Source organism: Saccostrea cucullata, unplaced genomic scaffold (assembly GCF_032062105.1).
Source record: "Saccostrea cucullata isolate Sc308-1 unplaced genomic scaffold, CSIRO_AGI_Scuc_v1 ctg5348, whole genome shotgun sequence".
In the NCBI taxonomy this organism is placed as follows: domain Eukaryota; kingdom Metazoa; phylum Mollusca; class Bivalvia; order Ostreida; family Ostreidae; genus Saccostrea; species Saccostrea cuccullata.
The window spans coordinates 1-19,003 of record NW_026929819.1 but is presented as its reverse complement, the minus strand read 5'-3'; the positions used below and the strand labels follow the sequence as shown (position 1 = coordinate 19,003).

Below are 19,003 nucleotides of genomic sequence, written 5' to 3'. Positions count from 1 at the left end.
TTGAAAAAATAAAATTTTGACTTTCCATTCAATGCCCGATGCTTGCTGATTTTGACTCTTAAATGTGATTTTAATTTTGTTTTAGAACTTCTCCTTTAAGTGGCATATAACTCAGTGAGGTTTATTCTGTACAAAATGAAGTTACACTTTACTGTAAACCAATTGATAAATCTATTTTGAACTCATTATAATCAAAATGTCTGTTCAGTAACAATTTAAACGCCACTGTGATATCAACTTGTGTACTTTACTTTATCCTTAATGTTATCTCTAGAGATAACGCGATACAATATAATATGAAAGTACGATAATAATTTAACATGGCGGGTAGAGAACAGGTAAGTATATATACTTGTACTTACGAAATATATAGCTGTTTGTTTTCCAAAGTGTTAATGGGTGGGATTTTTTTAAAATTACATAATACCTATTATGAATATGCATCCATTTAAATCATATAATACTTAGTTTGCATAAAAGATTAATTCCTAAAACATTTATCAAATAATTATAATCAAGTGAGTCCTTAATGTGTGGTATCAAGAAACAGTAACGAATAATCGACTCGAGATTTTTGATCATGGGTACAACATTAAATTTTATAATCCTTTATTATATAATAATTTTCTCAATATTATTTGGTATGCTAGTATTGAAAAAATCGACTCGATTTTTTTTTTTATTTCTTGTTGAAAGTGGTCTGTACAGACAATTGCTGAGGTTTTCAAGAGATTTGGGAAACATATCGACGCAGAGCACCATAACAAAGCGTATAAAAAGTACAAAATACTTTGTGATCATGCGAATTACCTGGCAAAGAGAGATTTTGAAACGGTAATTAAAAAAATTATATGATATTATAATATTATAATATATGGTATGAAAATATGATATTATTGCACTGTTTTTTATCATTTATTTAAAAAAAAATAGTATTAAAGTGTATGTAAATTTCATATAATGGTATATGCATTTAAATTCTTTTTAAAAAATATTTTCATGACAGCATGAGTATCTCAAATCCTTTTACGAAGAAAATGGCGAAAATTACCCAGCATGCCTCAGTGATGATCAAAAGCAAGCATGTCTTCCTTTATATGACTTCCTGTGTAGTGCAGGGACCATGTTCGATTTGACCAAAGTTTGGCCGACATATGTTTTTCTAGTGGAAGTGTATAATAAACAAAACAAATCTTCAAAAACATCGGTATGGCAAAAGGAAATCAAAACATATTTCTGTTAATTTATTTTTTTTCAATCTCCAATACGAGAAATTGCTGTTAAGAAAAAAAGATTGATAACTTCATTTCTTTATTTTTTTTCCTCAAGGGTCCTCATATTAAACAAGCAGACAATTTTATTCCCCATGTTTTGCAAAATATGAAATCTTGTATGGATTCAGAAACATGGAAAGCGGCAGAAGCCGAATACTTAGATCTCCTTCAGAAACAAGAACAAATGAGATGTGATCCGGATTTGGTGAGTCTGTTCATGATAAAATTATGATAATTCTTAAACATTGAGGACGATACAATAGTTTTTTTCTGCTGTGTGCCACTCTTAGAGCAATTTACAACTGCATAATACCATATGACTTTAGACATGAATGTTACTGTTAACATTTATTAAGAACTTAATTGTCAATTTAGACATTTGAATCGGATAAACAAAAGAAAAATGAAAAGAAATTGTTGTTTCAATGTGTTTTAGGCAAGAGAGAAAGAGCTTTGGATTTTAAATGGTGATGTTGCTGCTCAGAAATTTCTAGATAATATTGAATACATGGATAGGGCTCTGTATGTAACAATAAAGGAAGCAGTGCAGAGGAACTTAGAGGGAAGTCAAGCTACCTGGTGCCAGTATGGGTCTCTTCTCCATTCATCGGAGCTTCTAAGGCGGAGTGAAGAACAAAAGGTAAGCATCTTATTGACATTGTTTCTATTCTCTATTTATTAAGAGATTTATTTGCTTTGTTTTGAAGTCAGTGCGAGTGTGCATGGTTCAATAAAATCACGTTATTTTTTCCGCTACAGGCACGACGATATGAAAATGAAATGGATGAGTTACGTGAGAAGTGTGAAGAGCTGAGAATGCAAAATGAATTAAAATCAAATGAAATCGAAGAGCTTAAAACAAGGTTATCTCCAAATATTTATTATATGTAGTTTTAAGATCATGCATTAATAGTCAATATATGTAGGTTCAGAATATAGAAAAAGACTTTATACATATAAACTGAAAACAATCATGCATAGTATAAATCCCTGAATGTCCATTTAGGCTAAGCCAAGTTGCCAGTCAGAGAGTGGCAACAGGTAATCCCAATCATACTGACCTCAGTGATTCCAATCGCCCCACTAAAATTGGGGAAAGATTTTCTGAGTTATATGACAACGAATGGACCCAGTTATTTGAAAGTTTACAGTCGGAGCTAGAAGATGAAAAGGAAAGAATAACAAAACTGTGTAACTGTGTTCAAGTGGGTATCCTAAGTCTGTCTCAGTTCTTATGTGTTTTTGCGTGTTTGTTTTTTGCATTCTTGTAGCATATATTTTAGGATATTGTTTTATTAAGATAACTTTTCTTTTGCTAGATGGCATACCGCTTTTGTAAAGAGAAAAGCGTAAAACAGCTTGAAGACTTACAAACAAGGACAACAAAGATTATGTCATATTGCCAAGACCAGAGAGATGTATGTACTTTCAATAATTCAACAAAACATCTTAGAGTAAAAAGATTAAAGTCGTTTTTAAGAATTACAACATATTGTACCATTATAATGATATGTTCGTTTTGAAGGAGACCAGCGAACACAGAGATGTCATTGAAATGAAGAAAGATGCTGTTTATCACTTGTTAGAACTAAGGAAGCAGTGTTGTTCAATGTCTCTTCCTAGTATTTACCAGGTAAATTAAATCGATTTTATACTAATAACTAGAGGCGATGGAAGATAACTTATAGCATACACTGTAACAAGACTGTTACCTCTCCATTTCTGTTTTGCAGATGTTTAAGGAATCCTATACATTTTTAGAAACAACCGACAATGCCATTTCGAAAGACATTGAAGCATATCTGAAAGCTTGCGTAGAAATATGTTGGTTTATGTGTGTGCAGGACCCACCAATGGTTCTGATTATTCCAGAAAAAGGAGAAACCATAGATACAAAATTGTTTAAGGTGTACAAGACTTCTGGAGACACAGTTGACATATGTGTGTGGCCTGCACTTCAAATAAATGAAAATGGAAGTGTTGTGTGCAAAGGCCATGTTTTACCCCAAAAGTAAAAGAAATAAGTCAACTGTGAATTCTTCTATTGAAATATACCAAAAAGATTGAATTATTCGAAAAATTATATATACATTATATACTTTTGTGTAATATTGTGTATATTGTTTACTGATAGAGCAACGTAACTTAAATCGATTAAATGATATTATTATCTTTATTTTTTTTTTGACAATTTCCTTTACATGTAACATTCAGTTTTCCAATAGTGCATTACGGTTACGTCTTTTTGATGTATATAATCCTCAAACATACCAATATAAGCGAATTTTTGAGCAGGCAGACTTGCGTAATATTATACGCAGTAATAAATTTCTCGCGAAAACATTTTTATCAGTACTTTATGGAATTACATGTAGTACAGATGTCCAATAAAGATTGATAAAGAGAATCCATTTAAAGCGGGGTTAAGAATGATCAATTATGTGATAATTGTTCTTTTAAAACTTAGAGATTTGTATGTTTAATAACATTTTGCTTTTATAAAGAGAGCGAAATAAATTTATTTGTTGTTCAAAGTCCCTCGCGAGAAATTGTGTGGAACTAAGAAAATAGACGTGTATTTGATATAGGTACTCCGGTCTCCTCAAATGTAATTTTCATATTTTTCCTCCCCGCTCCTTTCTTCCATCTCATGCGAATCATATTATATTTCCTCTTTTCAAATTTAACACTTAAAACATACAAAAATACTAGTAAATTTGGTGTTTTTTTTTATTTACATATACCAATGTCTCTAGAGAAATGGACTGCATTACACATTGTTACATTCATCTTCTCTCTTTTTTTTTATCAATAATCAGGGTAAGAGTTATCGTTATTTAAAATACTTAGGAACGACAAATCTGATGTCAAACAACATTTGGAAAATTCCTTTGTTTCAGATGCAAAAGTGAGAGAAAAAATAAAAAAGATCATTTAACACAATTAAAAGTAAGTATTGCTTGTCAAACAATCGGCAATATTATTCTAAATTTGATGCATTTATGCAAATGAAACACTGATATTATTCTATTTACCTTTCGACTTTCGGTTTGATCAAACATATTTTAAATTTTTATTCAATTTTCCTTCAATAAATTTGTTCGTCATATCTTACTTAAAACCTAAGAGTCATCAATATAATTATCTAGAATTGAAAAAAAAGAAGGTAAAACGTCTTTTTAAAAACCATGCTTTTAGAGTGTAATATTCTGGTATAAAAAGCTTATTTACGCAATGTAATGCTATACAGGTACCTATTTAAATAACCCCTCTTTCAAACATGTACGTTCTTGTATGTGCTACGATGAATGTGTAAAAACTTGCGTATTTATGTGTTTACTACAAAAGATATTCTGCGATTTTTAAGAAAAATCGTCTTAATTTAATTTGTAATTAGATTTCCTTTTTTCTTTAAAAACATCACACTTATTTCAGATTATTTATAGATACACTGTACATTTAAATGTAGAGTAGGTCAACACTGTTTAAATTTCAACTTTATATGGTCCCTGATTTGCTCTTCCGATAAAATGGTTTTATAAGACGTACATGTATTCTTTTTTTATAATTGTGAATCAACTTGACATGTCTAAATATGTCTGCAAGTGAAGGCAAAAGAACAAAGGCGAAGGTTAGTAGAGTTTGCCTGAGTTAAAATATTTTTTTGGTTCACGATATTTTAATCTCGATCTTGACTGAGTTACAGGATGGAAATAAGAATATAATCTTATCAAACGAGATTTATTGATGATATCAAACACTTCCTGCTTCAGTTTTGCAATTTTATGTACTGAGGTATATATTCACTCCACTTTCACTTTGAAACCTTCAATTTTCACTTGAAAAAATTATATTTAAAGCTCAGGGTTGAATCGTTATTCATTAACATCATTTTGAGTCATGCCTTTGTGTTTTAGTCTTTTGAATAGTATTGGTTTAATTTCAGGCCAAAACTATCAGTAGAGCACTGGAATTCTGCAGTGGATGTGTAAGTGCCACTACTCTGAAAGAAGCCAGGAACCACTTCTCCTTCCTCTCTGATTTAGCTAAAAGCTTAGGAATATCTGTTAAAGAACAAGTAAGAACAATGTTAACTGAAAGATAATTGTGTCTGTACATATGTATAAAACTGTGCACGATCCACTTTAAAGGATGCATTGTCTATATCGATGAAGTTTTTGTTCATGTAATCTACATATTTGGGTTTTTACTTGTGTATGGGTATTTTAACTTTTCAGTTGAAGACTCAAACTAGAGACACTAGATTCCGTTATTTGACAGATGATGATAAGAGGCTTGGTGGGGCATTGTTTGACACCCTATATAAAGTAGGAGACAGGGTAGATCTTACGGATGTTTGGCCTAATTACCTTTTCCTTATTGAAATTTATAAACGACATCAAGGAATCTCTAGCACTGTATGTGAAATTCATCTTTTTTACCTTAATTTTAATATGCAGTGACTCTAGCTGCATGTCAAAGAAATCTTTCATAAGAAAGAAGATTGTTTTGATATGGAAGTCATTTCAAATTTGTCACGAACATAATTTTTTTAATCTGAACAGAGAGTTAGAGTAGAGGAGGTTATGGACTCGAGAGAAAGTAAAACTGCCATTATTGCAATCCTAGAGAAATGTGAATCGATGGGATATGACAAGAAGCAGATCAAAGAGGCTCGAAAACAGTACAGTTCTATAATGAGCAATCCGCTTAGCTCCTTTGCTTCGGAGGTAAAAGTATATATAAGTACCATGAGTGTTAATGTTGTCAAATACTCTAGAACGAAATAAACGTGTGGAATAGTTGTTTTCAATCTCCTTCCATATAGCTTCAGGCAATTCAAGAAAAGAATAAGAAAACAAAAATTGAACCTCAACATATACTGCCAGCATATATTAAGAAAGCACCGGATCTCTATCATATCATTAGTGATGCTTGGGGAAACAGACGTGATATTGCAGATGACGCAATCAAGGAATTTTTCTTCATAATGCAAACATATCATCGTTTAAAAGAGGTAATATAACGACATTTTATCGTTTCATAATGATTTTTTTTTCTTTTCACAAACATTTTTCTCACAACGATCTATTATATTACATATAAGAACATTCACAAAAGTTTGGCAATTTACATCTTGAAAAACAAAGAATTGCGTCAAAATGGAAGTGCTAATGACAATTCAGGCATACCCTTAGATAAAGAATACCGGTAGGTTACATTTACATGTAAGGGTAAAATTAGGTTGAAGATATAAAATGTTAAATTTTATCAATGCATCATTCTGGCTTCTACGACGAAGAATGTCCTCACTCTTTCATTGTTCTTATGGGAAAATATGCAGATAACTATCCGTAAAAATTAAAGTTAAAAAAAACCCATTGAACGAAAATGTTTGTGTTGTGAAAACTTTTTCCTCGGTTCCTATTTAACAGTATTAAATGTTTTTATTCAACAGTTTTTTAATGAAGTAAATCTCTAACTGGTAGCTACGTCTGTTATAAAAGAGCTATTTTAACAAATAAGAAATACGAATTTTCTTTTCGAAATATGTATATGTGTATATCCTTTATATTAGGATCTTCCTAAGCCGACGACAAGTGATGAAACAAAAAGTTCACGTACAACGACTGCTAGTTCATCAGTATCGTCAACAAAACGTCTCTCAACAAACTGTATAGAGACTGTGTTAAAACGATGTTCAAAGAAGTATCAAACAGATCTTGTGACAAAAGCCGAAGAAGAATTTAAAAGACTAAAAAGAATAGACAAGGAGTGCAAAGATCGAAAGGATTTGGTAATACTTTTTTGTAATTAAAAAAAGATATATTTTTATCTAATAGTAACTACAATTCTTATAAATACTGTATATAATTTAACGAATCTCATATAAAATAGGCTTCCAACGAACTACATGTGCTTTACTAGTACTTAAATGATATGAAAACTTGCAGGATAAACGTAAAAATGAGTGGCACATGAAGGGTTCAGATGGACCTGCAGAATTGTTGCGATCTATTCCACAGCCAGAAAGACCGCTTCATAAACTTCTTCAACACGCAAAGGACGACAATACGATGGAGAGCGAACTAGCTCTATTAGAATACGCGTCTCTTCTTCACTCAGAAACTCTGTTTCAGGAAATGGAATGTCCAAAGGTAAAATACGCAATTTTAAGCCAACCCAAAAACAATGTTTGTTTGCCCATTCTCGACTTTGTCTGAATATATTAAGTGGTTAAAAAGGTTTTCAGTTAGCCTATTTTGCCAATCGGTCGGAAGAGGGCAACTAAACGATTTTTTAAAGATGGCCTTAATACGGATGTAGTACTTATCCTTTGCTGTTTTTTCTAATATGACAGTTACCGCAATACACTAATATCTTGCTCATCTCAATGATTCAGGCTAAGGGTAATGAAGCAGACTTACATGTGATCCTGAGTAGAATTTGAATCCCATGTAAAATGTGTATTAAAGATGAATGGGATATCTATACATGTGTACTAGTATCTGCAAATAACAGCACTTTGGTAGAGCAGTATATATGAACTGCTATATTCATTTTGGACTGTTTGACTTTTACAAATTTCCGGTACAAAATATAGTTCTTAAGTGTAAGATGAACAAGACGTGGTAATAGGTATACGCCATTATATTATTAGTTTCCCTATTTCCTATATCTGCACTGGGATAAATAAACCCTTCACAATTGTTATAAAAAATTGCTTTTTTCTTATAACTGCTGCATGTAGCAAATTTTTGTCTTGCATAGGTTTTTTTTTTTACGTTTGATGTCTTTTTAATGTGTAGTTATTTTGTTTCACTTTGTAATGCATTTATCAGTGCTATTGACTTTGAATCTCTTTGGAATTTATTTTTTAATGCGTAGAGGCAAGTGGAAGTCATTTTGTTTCGTCCAAGTCTTTCAAATACAATGAAAGAGACGTTTTATAGGTAGATACTCCGTGAAGCGAAATACATTGAACCCTGAATAAAGCTGAGGCTTATGAAGTGACTAGGAAATGACAACATTGAGAAGACTAGAATGGCGGACATTGATAACTCTCATTCTCGTCTTTTTACAAATTATGTTAAACTTTAAGACTAAAAACTTTCATGTTCCCAGGGCCTGATTTAGGTGGATTGGTGAACATGGTGTGGGAATGCCTATACAGCTTAACGCACTTTTTAAGCTCACATGGTTTTTTTCGCACAAATTAAGGTCACATTTGTCTTGCAATAAAACGTAAAATTATCGAGCTTCAGTACGACACATTGACATTATATTATTAAATATTTCATTTTAAAGGTGTACATTTTCTTAAATCATTATATTAAGTTTTAAACCTAGATGTTTTAAAAGGGAATTTGTTTATAAACTGTATGATGTTACATGAGTATGATTCTACCATAGGTATTTACAAATTAATTAATCGAGCTTTCCTTGATACTATATGTAGTTGAAATGTTCAAATTGACTTCTTACAGATGAGTGTTTTTCTAAGTACTTTGCACATTTCCCATTCTTGTCTTGGTTTTGTCGAAATTCAGCGCCGAAAAATTACAAAACTGCATAAAGAAATCATATCAAAGTATAGGATAATAAAGTATTTTTTAATTTCCACACAGTAAATTTTACTATTGAAAAGAAAATTCTTTTATATTTATGGCCTGAAACTTTGAAATTTTGTGTTGGAAGGTATCTTTCATGATGCTAGATTTCAGAAAGTTTACCTAAAACAAATCCATCCTTTTAACATGAAAAAAAAACAGTCGAAGAGATGAGAAATACTTCTATCATCTTGCGCCTTAGTGCCATATTAATGTACAAAAATATAGAAGTTACATAAACTGCAATGCTTCTCTATTAAGCCATGGCAAAGGTATGCTTTAAAACTGAACGGATACAAAGACGGTTGCATTTGACGAGAAATCATGAAAAAACCAACTGGGAACTGTCATGATCTACAATCCAAGAGCATATAAAAATCCAACCAATCATTAGGTGTGAATTATGTTTAAAGTAATGGAATAAGATCAAAATTAAGTAAAAAAATCACTTTTAAAATGTATTTTGTTTTCACGTTACACAATTTTGCATTATAACAATGTGACCTTAATTTGTGCGAAAAAACCATGTGAGTTTAAAAAGTGCGTTGAGCTGTATTTAGCTTAAGATATATACAGTATATCAGTAAATCTTCATTGCATTGTAAGGGCAATCCATATTTACCTATAGGTACATATATTTCCATTCATATCAAACATATAAGCATTGTATCAAGGAACGCAAAGTTAGGCTGTCAGAACATTCGTTTGGGGTGAGATTTTAACTTTCTTATAGATCTATTACATTTCTGAGGTAAGCTATGATAACATTGACATCTTTTTTTAAAATTCTGAATATGAATTTAAGAGCAGTAAATAGCGTTTTAACTTCCATTTGAAAAATCAAAAGGATGATGATAAGACTAAAATGAAATGAAATATCAAATAAAAAAATGAGAGAAATGTCTAAATAAAGAGTATTGATATATTGCTATATATATTGCTATATTTCTTTCTTTTTAGGCCATGAGTGAGCACGTAGCTAGAACAAGTACATCTCGATCTGTTAGCTGTCCATCAGAAAGAATTGGCATCGGTGATATATTGAAAAAAATGAAAAATATTGTTAACCCTGAGGTGTATAAAGAAGCAAGGGAGGAATATCAGAAGTTACAAGACATAGAAAAAATGATAGCACGGGATGACAGTTTGGTACAGTTTTATTGTTATTACGAGAAAGTACTGTAAATAAAATTCAATAAAAAATGAAAACTCGGTAAAACTTGAGGTTTAAAAAATGGTTGTTTGCAAGTGCAGCATTAAAATTTCATTTTCTTAGATAGATTAGAAAATAACAGTATTTTTATCTTTCATTAAAGAATATATATTATTTTTATATATTTATCCCACAGAGAGTAAGAAAACACAACTGGAAAATCCATGTAGCTGATGGACCTTTGCGATATACTAATGTGGAAATTCCTAGTAGACCTCTTCACATTGTCTTAAATCGCGCACAGAAAGAAGGTGCTAAAGGAAGCGAGTTTGCTTTGTTGGATTATGGATCCATGCTGCACTCAGAAGTTCTCTACGACAGCAAGGACAATATGCCCCAGGTATTATGACAAAAAGACAATAAATATTTATTCTGGGGTATGATCTTAATTTTGATAATTAAAAATACATGTATATTAATACCTTTTTGTTGATAACTGTTTACAGATGGTGCAAATGCCACAGGAAATAAAGGATACGAAAAATATTCAGACCGAGCATCGGGATCTTAAAAATATTAGAGAAAAAGAGTTTGTTAGTAGGGCTGCTGATGTAGGTCAAGGGCAAAGGGAATTGAATAGATCGCAAATCGATGACGAACGTATATTTATGTTACAACAAGAAGTCGACAAGCTGAAAGAGCAGCTCAATATAAAAAACACAGAAATTGAAGACTTAACAACAAGGTAGGCAAAGTTTTACAGATTATAAAACATCAAGTGAAACTTGTAAATGGTAGAGTAGTTTTTGCACATCCTACGATGTAAGTTAAATTTCAGATTGAGTCAAGCGGCGAGCAATAGTTTGATGTACAACAATCCAAGCATAGCTGATCTGAGTGATAAAAATCGTCCTACAAAATTAGGAGAACGCTTTGGACAGCTTTACGACAATGAATGGTCAGAAGCCTACGAAACTCTAAAAATTTCAATACCGACAGAAAATGATATATACTCTATTCTTGCTGATATTGTCAAGGTGCGTTAAATAGCCAAACTTAAGTTTAATGTGATAAAGGATCCCCGCTCTTTAGTCGGGAATAGTAGAATATCATAATCTTAATTTATTTATAAATAATATCTCGAAATAACGCTTGATTTTCTCTGCACAGTTTTCATTGCATGCACCTAAAAACTATTTAAGGTCCCATAAAATCTTGGAAATTAAAAAAAAACTGCTCAAATGTAGATTTGAAAAAAAAAAACTTTTTCCAAATACCAGGATACATGTTCAAGTGTATACTATACTATATTATTATAATATTGTTTTCCATTTTTAACTACTATAGTTGTTAAGCTGTTGAAGTATAACAACATGTGAAAAGTGTTGTTACACTTTGCATTTTATTATGAGTGTTTATATTTGATGGAGAAAAGAACGAAAGTGTCAAAAGTGTTGCAAAATTCCTGATCATTTAATAAAACGGTTATTGACTTTTGAATTCGGTCTACTCGTGACTATACGAGTAGACCTCATCAAAAGTCAATAATTGTATAATGTACGTATAGCTTTTTTTAAATCCTGAAATATACTTGATTTTAAATTTCACAATATTTGTTTTAGGATATATTCCAATATTGTGAAAAGGCGTTAAAACAACAGATAGCAGACATCAGACATGATCTGGAAAAAAGAACAAGGGAGCCCCGGTTTCTGTACGAGGAAAAGGTAGGATGAAATAGGATTATTTTTTTCCTTTTTATTTTCAATAAAATTATATTACATTGTATATTTTACCAGACAGCATCATGTAAAATAGCAAAAAGAAGAAAATTCTAGCAGTTTAACATAATACTTAAAATTACAAAATAATATTTAATCATTTTTATTATTCAATATATTGTTAGTCATTCTCTGGGATTGGAAAAACGGATGAAATGTTGAGTTGGATGTGTGAAAAATACGCTACCGAGTTTCAGAAAGGAAATGCCGTGTATTCAGTGCAAGGTTTGATAAAGGTAATTTTGGAGTAGCTGTCGCATAATGCAGTGCATTTATGAATAGTGCATGTTTACCTTTGCAAGCATCTGAGCGATGAAAATGAAAAACAATAAAGCTGAATTTTACACAGTTCACATTCGTGGACAATTTATTTATACAAGTGTATTCGATTAAGAATAACACACTACATGTAACCTGCCGAACGATCCTGCACATAGAGTTCAGGTTCATCGGACGAATCCGTATAAACCAAGGACATGTGAAATTTCACGCTCTTGATATTTTCTAAAGTGACAGTCCGTCTTAAAGTACTTTACTAGATGTACACATTATCACTTAATGTCTCAAAAACTGTTGAGAATAATACTCTAGTAATGTTTATGATTGATTTATAAATAAAATAAAGATACTTAATGATTTTTCTTTTCAGATTTATAAAGATTATTGTAAACATAGACAATTTTTAAGGACTTATCCTGGTATTATGGAGAAGATAGAGCCTTATGTGGACCTTACAGTTGAGTTGTGTTGGTTGATGTGTGCGCAGACTCCTCCGATGCAGCTCCTCTTTGTAACTAAGAACGATAAAGTTGATAAAACTTACTTCCGGTGTATGGGACACTCTGGAGAAAAAGCTGATATTTGTATTTGGCCTGCAGTCTTACTCCACGACGGAGGACCGGTTGTTATGAAGGGACAAGTGTTACCTTTGTAAATTAAGATTTGCAGTAATTTAATTTATATTATTTTTTTTAATTATTTTTAATGATTACCTTTCAGTATTTACTAATTTAATGAGATCCACTACCAAGTTGACTACTATTTATAGTAATTTGCTTGTATCCATGTGAAATAAATTGTTTTTTTTTTTTTCTTTGATGTCGGAAATTTTGTTACAAAATTGTAAATAAGTATTTTAATGACAGGGGAAAAAAACGTTAACAAACTTCTGTTGTTCTTATTGCTATGGAAGTTCTTTTATAGCTTTGTTTGAATCAAAATTACATTATTGTCGTCCTGTACAATAATATTTTTTTATATAAAACTGTATACATTTTATTGAATATAGAAGTCTTTAGACTGCCTTATTTTACTTTAATTGATCATAAAGGTTTAATTTACATACAAATTTATCATAATAACAAATCAAAATTATCAAAAATGCAGCTCAAATTGATATATCTATGGCACGCCAAATTCACAAAAATGAGCTAAACATAGTTTCACAGTCGATAAACTAGGTTTATCGGTTGTAAACTATAGTTTACGGACTGTAAACTATAGTTAACAAAGTTAATCTATATTTTACATCTGTAAACCATAGTTAACGCGATAATCTATGTTTCACAACCGTAAACTATACTTAACACCGAAAACAATCATTTGCGATTGCAAAACATAGATTATCTGATAAATACAGTTTCACAATTTGTAAACTATAGTTTACAAACCGTTAACTATAGTTAACGATCTGATAATTATAGTTTCACGATTTGTGAAACAATGATTAACAACTCTTAACTATAGTTTACGATTGTAAATTATAGTTTACAAACGTGAATCTGTGTTTATCAACAAAATCTATTGTTAACGCTTTATTACAGACAGATAAACTTAGATTAGCATTCGAAAACTATAGTTAACGACCGTTAAATATAGTTTTACAGATGAAAACTATAGTTAATGAATTGTTAACTATAGTTCACGGTTTGTAAACTATAGTTTACAGTCGATAAACTTAGTTTATCAACTGTGAAATTATGTTTAGCTCATTTTTGTGAATTTGGCGTGCCATATATATCTGCCTGTAGAAAAGAAGGACCTTGACAAAGGCTTTTCCAGCCAGAGTATAAAGGTTACATTTGATAATGTATTGATTGTAGTATTTTTGTTACATTGTTGGGGAATTATAGTGCATGTGTACTGGGTATACATGTATTACCTTTTCTTGTCTAAATGATTCAAAGAAACGACCAGGATAATTTATTGGTAATTAAAATTTCACATATTAATACATGCATGTATTTCGTTTAATTTATGTTTTTTAACCAATTTTGCAACGAATTATTAACATAGATTCACTCAAATACATTTATTCTGTCAAACCAGAAAAAAAATCTAGAACAAAATATGTATCTAAAATAAATATTTTATCCCTATTCAGGAAAAATTCAAAACATCACAAGATTTGTGAATTAAGGTAGGATTTTTCTCATATTTCTTGTATTTAAAAATAAATGAAATTTTCACAGAATCAAGAAGACAATATCAGTAAGTGATATTATCAGTGAGATTAAATTTGACCGTTTTATATTAAAGGCAAGGTCAGGTCAAGGTCATTATCTTTTTCCTTGACATTATGAATAAAAAAATACTGTTGCCAATCATGTGAAGCCTACCTCTATTTCAAAAGTTTAAAGATTGTTCCTTTTGCATAAAAAGATATTACTATATCGGGTCTATAGCACGATATTACCAAATTTACATAAATAATTTATGATATGATTTTCACATATAATAAAGTTGTCTTATAAATGTACGAAATGATACAAAAACAAAAAGTTTTGATCGTTTACTGAGAGAGAAAAAAATACTTTTTATGGATTTTTGGCTCAAATCTGCACTTTGATAGGAAGCATTTAAAAGCTTACATAGTTCTAGTTTGTTTGATAAATCATATTCATTTGATATATTTTGAAAGTTTAGTCCCTTATTATTAAATTAACTTACATTTAAAAATTCTTCAAATCTTTCATTGTGTAAAAATTATAACTAAATTCATTGTTCTATTAAAATTTTGAGACGCAGAAAAGAAGATATTTTCATACGCCATTATTCCGCCAAAAATATAGTCCCTGCTAGTTTTCAAACGCAGTTTACCATTTCTATTTAAAGTTGTACAATTCTGATGAGGAAATAAAACATAATGTCTTTTAAATCCCTTACACCTCAGATATATAAGACATATAAGCAAATATACTTTGAATGTTTCATCTAGTCAGAAACCAGAAAAGTTCTTTAAAAATCAAGTTCAATGACCTTGTGACCTATGATCTGACCTACATGTAAAAATAGTGCTTTTCGAACTTATGATTTCAGTTTTTAACAAACACATCTGGTCTTTTTTTTTTTTGTCAGTTGGGGTTTTACTTTTCCCATAACTTGTTGAGGGGGGGGGTTATTGCTTTCAATTTCACATTATATCCTTGAGAATGAAAAGCTTTCCTTGAATTGTAGTTTAATGTACCTTTACAAAATAACTTTTGATTTTACAAAAATTTCATAAACATTCACTTTAAAAATTTTATCATATTACTACTGATTTCAGTTAGACTTTACAGGTATTTTTGCTGCAATACAATGGCTAACGGAAACAAAAAAATTATTTTAACCCATTTTAAGAAATATTTTAAATTACAGTTGCCTTAATTTTTTCAAAACATTTGAGGAACAAACACAGGCCATGTACATAATAAGTTTCGGTGCTTTACTTCCGATTTCAGTGTATTTAATAATCACGTAAAACAATTTTGACTCGTCGTATCAGTACTTAGCTGTATATCTGACATATTTAAATAACTCTTACAAATTCCTGATGCAGACCTGTGTCACATTCTTAACATTGTTATCAACCCCGGGTATACATTGATATTTATTTACTCTATCGTAAACACACCTGGAATTCATTACTCCCTTCAATTAAAATTAAATTATATTTTCATATACACATTTAGGAACGCTAGGAGAAAAGTGGTCGATTCTTTAGAAAATTTTGAGATATTGCTTTAATGATATCTTACAGAAAAATAAACAACACAACACATTAAAGTGACTGATATCACCTTTTAGAACATCATAGAAACGTTTTTATCCCATATGGTCATAATATTTGAATAAAAGAATATATCCTTTTAATAACATGCAATTTGCAACAATCTTGAAAATAAGAGGGTGACATTCCTTGAAGGGTAACTCAACAGAGTTATCGGAGCTGGGATGATTTGGTCAGCGGTCAGTAACTGGACGACACGGATTCTGACACCTTAGCGTGGAATGTCGCACGTGTTGACCACTTCATGTGAATTTATACTGGACTTACACTGGTCATGTTGCAGTAACAGGTGACAATGTTTACCTGGAGTAAATCGACTCGAACGACAGACTCCACTTCTTTGACCTTTGGGTTTTGGGGTACAATAGTTTCTGATTTGTGTCTGGTACTTTTTAATTATCTGTACTATTCATACCTGCAATTACCTCAGTCAGCTTAAACGGAAAACTTAGATAGAAATCTTGAAGACATAAAAAATAGATGAAAAGTTCAAGGTTACAAGAGCGTACAATCAAACAGAAGACTGACAAATCAAAGACACAGTTTTTTGTCAGAAAACATAATGCATGTACATGTATTTGATGGATGGCTGACATCTGCAAGACCCAAGTCCAGTGCATTTGAGGTGCATTTAATTTTGCAGGGACCTAAATTCAGGTCTTACAGCTGAACACTACTCGTAAAAGGAATGTGTCCGCCATATTCGATCGTGCTCTCGCTATATCTGAGGTTCTTTATATAAAGCGGCTGACTTAGTCACTATTCAGTGTAATCAGTCGTTACCAGTATATAGACGGACGTATGCCATACAGCGCTCGAGAGCGACAAAAAAATAACTGTGGTAATAAGTAATAATAAAGCAAAGAAACTTAAAGTAGTTGCACAGGTCAGTGCAATATACAAACACAGAACTGCAAGAAAATGTAAAACAAAACTAGCACGAACACGCCGATACCCATAACTATAAAGAAATTCAGATGTTATACGAATGCGAAGAGTATTCCTTGGGCTGATGTCGTAGATAGTAATTTCGAATATGGCGTATGCCTATTTGCTAGTCGTGTTCAGCTTTAATAATGAAATTAAATTGGCGACAGAAAATTATTTCTGTCGAAGATGATGATGGATTAAATAAAAAAGGAGAGATCTTGACACTTCGTCTGAATGGTTTGAAGGTTTTAATAGCAAAATACCACAGGCACCTGACGTTATTTATTTTTCTTTTACTTAAAAAATATACACATACCTAATAATAAAGGTATGTGTATATTTTTTAATTAAAAGAAAAATAAGTAACGTCAGGTGCCTGTGCAAAATACGAACTATAGAGGTATTCTCCCGTTTTCAGTAGACTGGATCTGATAAAAGAATTAGAAAGTCTACTTGTAGAATAAGTTACAACGTAGCCTTTGTTTGTAAGGTCCAGTCATCACAAATATACTTTAGCAGAACATATGGATTGAATTCCTAACTCATAGTCAACTTTCAAAGAATAAATTTCTTCAAAATCGCCTTTTTAGTTTTCAAAATGTTTTTAAAAATCCCAGTCAATGAAAGTGAGTATGATACAGATTTACCACATCTATGTGTACTGGATTCCAAAACGTCGTTAAAACTGCACAGTTGAGATATCCAATTCATGTTTTTGGGTTTCCCATGTAGCAAAACACGGACAATGCCATCATACCCATCTCTTATCCGCAATTCGTCCCATTCCACTGAAAAAAGTGATATTTTCACAGATTCTTTATTACATAATGCCATTGTGACCTGTTTTACTTTTTGATCTTAAACTTATCTTGGATATCCCAGAGCAAAACATGTACTTCTTTATAATTATATGTGAGGCGGGGATATCATTTAGTGAGCGTGATCGCATTGCTCACATGTACAGTACCCCTAGTTTTCATAAATTTTTATTTTTATTCTCATCAACTTTGTACTTCTTTTCAAATAATTCACAACCTATCAGATTTCTTGGATCTAATATTGAACATTGTTGTGGAGAGGGCTCATGTAGGCTATGCCTGCTACCCAATCCACCCATGTTTTAGTTTGGTACATAAGAAAATATGTTCAAGGAAGGATATGGAGATAACGAACAGTATTCAATCTCAACGTCCATTAAACAATATACAAAATAAGAGCAGAGCAAACACGGACCTCTGAAACATCAGAGGTGGGATCAGGTGCCATGGAGGAGTGAGCATCCCCTGCCGACCGGTCACACCCGCCGTGTGCTCGTTGTCATGATCAGGAAATAACGGAAAAAATCCGTCGTCAATTCAGTGTATAAATAATGGACTAACAATTGGTATGAAAAACGTCAGTCAGCATATGACTCAATGATAAATTGTATTTGCTGACAAGGTCATTGTATCGACCATAGAATTTACGAAATGATGACTTTAAACGAGACTGTTGATATTCTTGTTTCATCAACTTGCTTGTCAATAATTTACCTCGTTTAAGAAATTGTTCATACGTAGAGCACGCTCTTGCGTATCGAATCAACTGAGATATATATACTCCGTATGCAGGTGATGAAGGTATATTGCTGCATAAGTAAGGGAAGTTGACGATAGAAAACTTAAAGTCATCACGTTTATCATATAGCTTGGTTGTTAGATTACCATTAGTGTCTTTTTCAAGTAAAATATCCAAGTATGAAGCAGAAGTGTCGGACTCTGTGGTATCTTTTATCTCAAGTTCACCAGGATATATCGTATCGACGTAGGAATGGAAATTATCATTATTAATTGACAATACGTCGTCGATATATCTAAATGTCGAGTTGAAGGCCACAACAAGTGTTTTCTTCTTTTCACGCATAAGATTTTGTATAAATTCTGCTTCATATGAATATAAAAATAAGTCTGCTAATAACGGGGCGCAATTTGTACCCATGGGAATTCCAATAGATTTACAAATCAAAGCGAACTGTGTTTTACAGGGAACCTACCGCTGACATCTGACGGTGAAGTGGACAGGACCGTCTGTCAGAGTGGGATTACTGGATGCTGCGAATCCTCGCTGACCATTAAAGTCAAGAATTGTGGGACATATTATGTGTATTTTCTGAGAAAGCCTTCTGGATGTCCAATTTCATATTGTTTTGGTTCTTTTAATTCAAA

General features: G+C 31.6%; 2 protein-coding genes across 2 annotated transcripts; both read left to right on the top strand.

Annotated features, from left to right (window-relative positions):
- Nucleotides 1-110: 110 nt before the first annotated feature.
- LOC134282253 (uncharacterized) lies at nt 111-3,417 on the top strand. Its single transcript, XM_062764674.1, has 10 exons — nt 111-338; nt 697-834; nt 1,007-1,207; nt 1,330-1,479; nt 1,711-1,914; nt 2,034-2,137; nt 2,281-2,479; nt 2,594-2,692; nt 2,800-2,907; nt 3,008-3,417. Exons 1-10 carry the CDS (start codon nt 321-323, stop codon nt 3,287-3,289), a joined length of 1,503 nt encoding a protein of 500 aa, XP_062620658.1. The 5' UTR covers nt 111-320; the 3' UTR covers nt 3,290-3,417.
- An 874-nt stretch (nt 3,418-4,291) lies between these two features.
- On the top strand, nt 4,292-12,881 carry LOC134282255 (uncharacterized). The gene is made up of 14 exons (XM_062764676.1): nt 4,292-4,905; nt 5,221-5,352; nt 5,513-5,692; nt 5,840-6,004; nt 6,103-6,291; nt 6,853-7,071; nt 7,229-7,432; nt 9,845-10,033; nt 10,234-10,437; nt 10,544-10,782; nt 10,876-11,074; nt 11,660-11,764; nt 11,944-12,054; nt 12,468-12,881. Exons 1-14 carry the CDS (start codon nt 4,870-4,872, stop codon nt 12,750-12,752), a joined length of 2,457 nt encoding a protein of 818 aa, XP_062620660.1. The 5' UTR covers nt 4,292-4,869; the 3' UTR covers nt 12,753-12,881.
- The last annotated feature ends 6,122 nt before the right edge of the window (nt 12,882-19,003 follow it).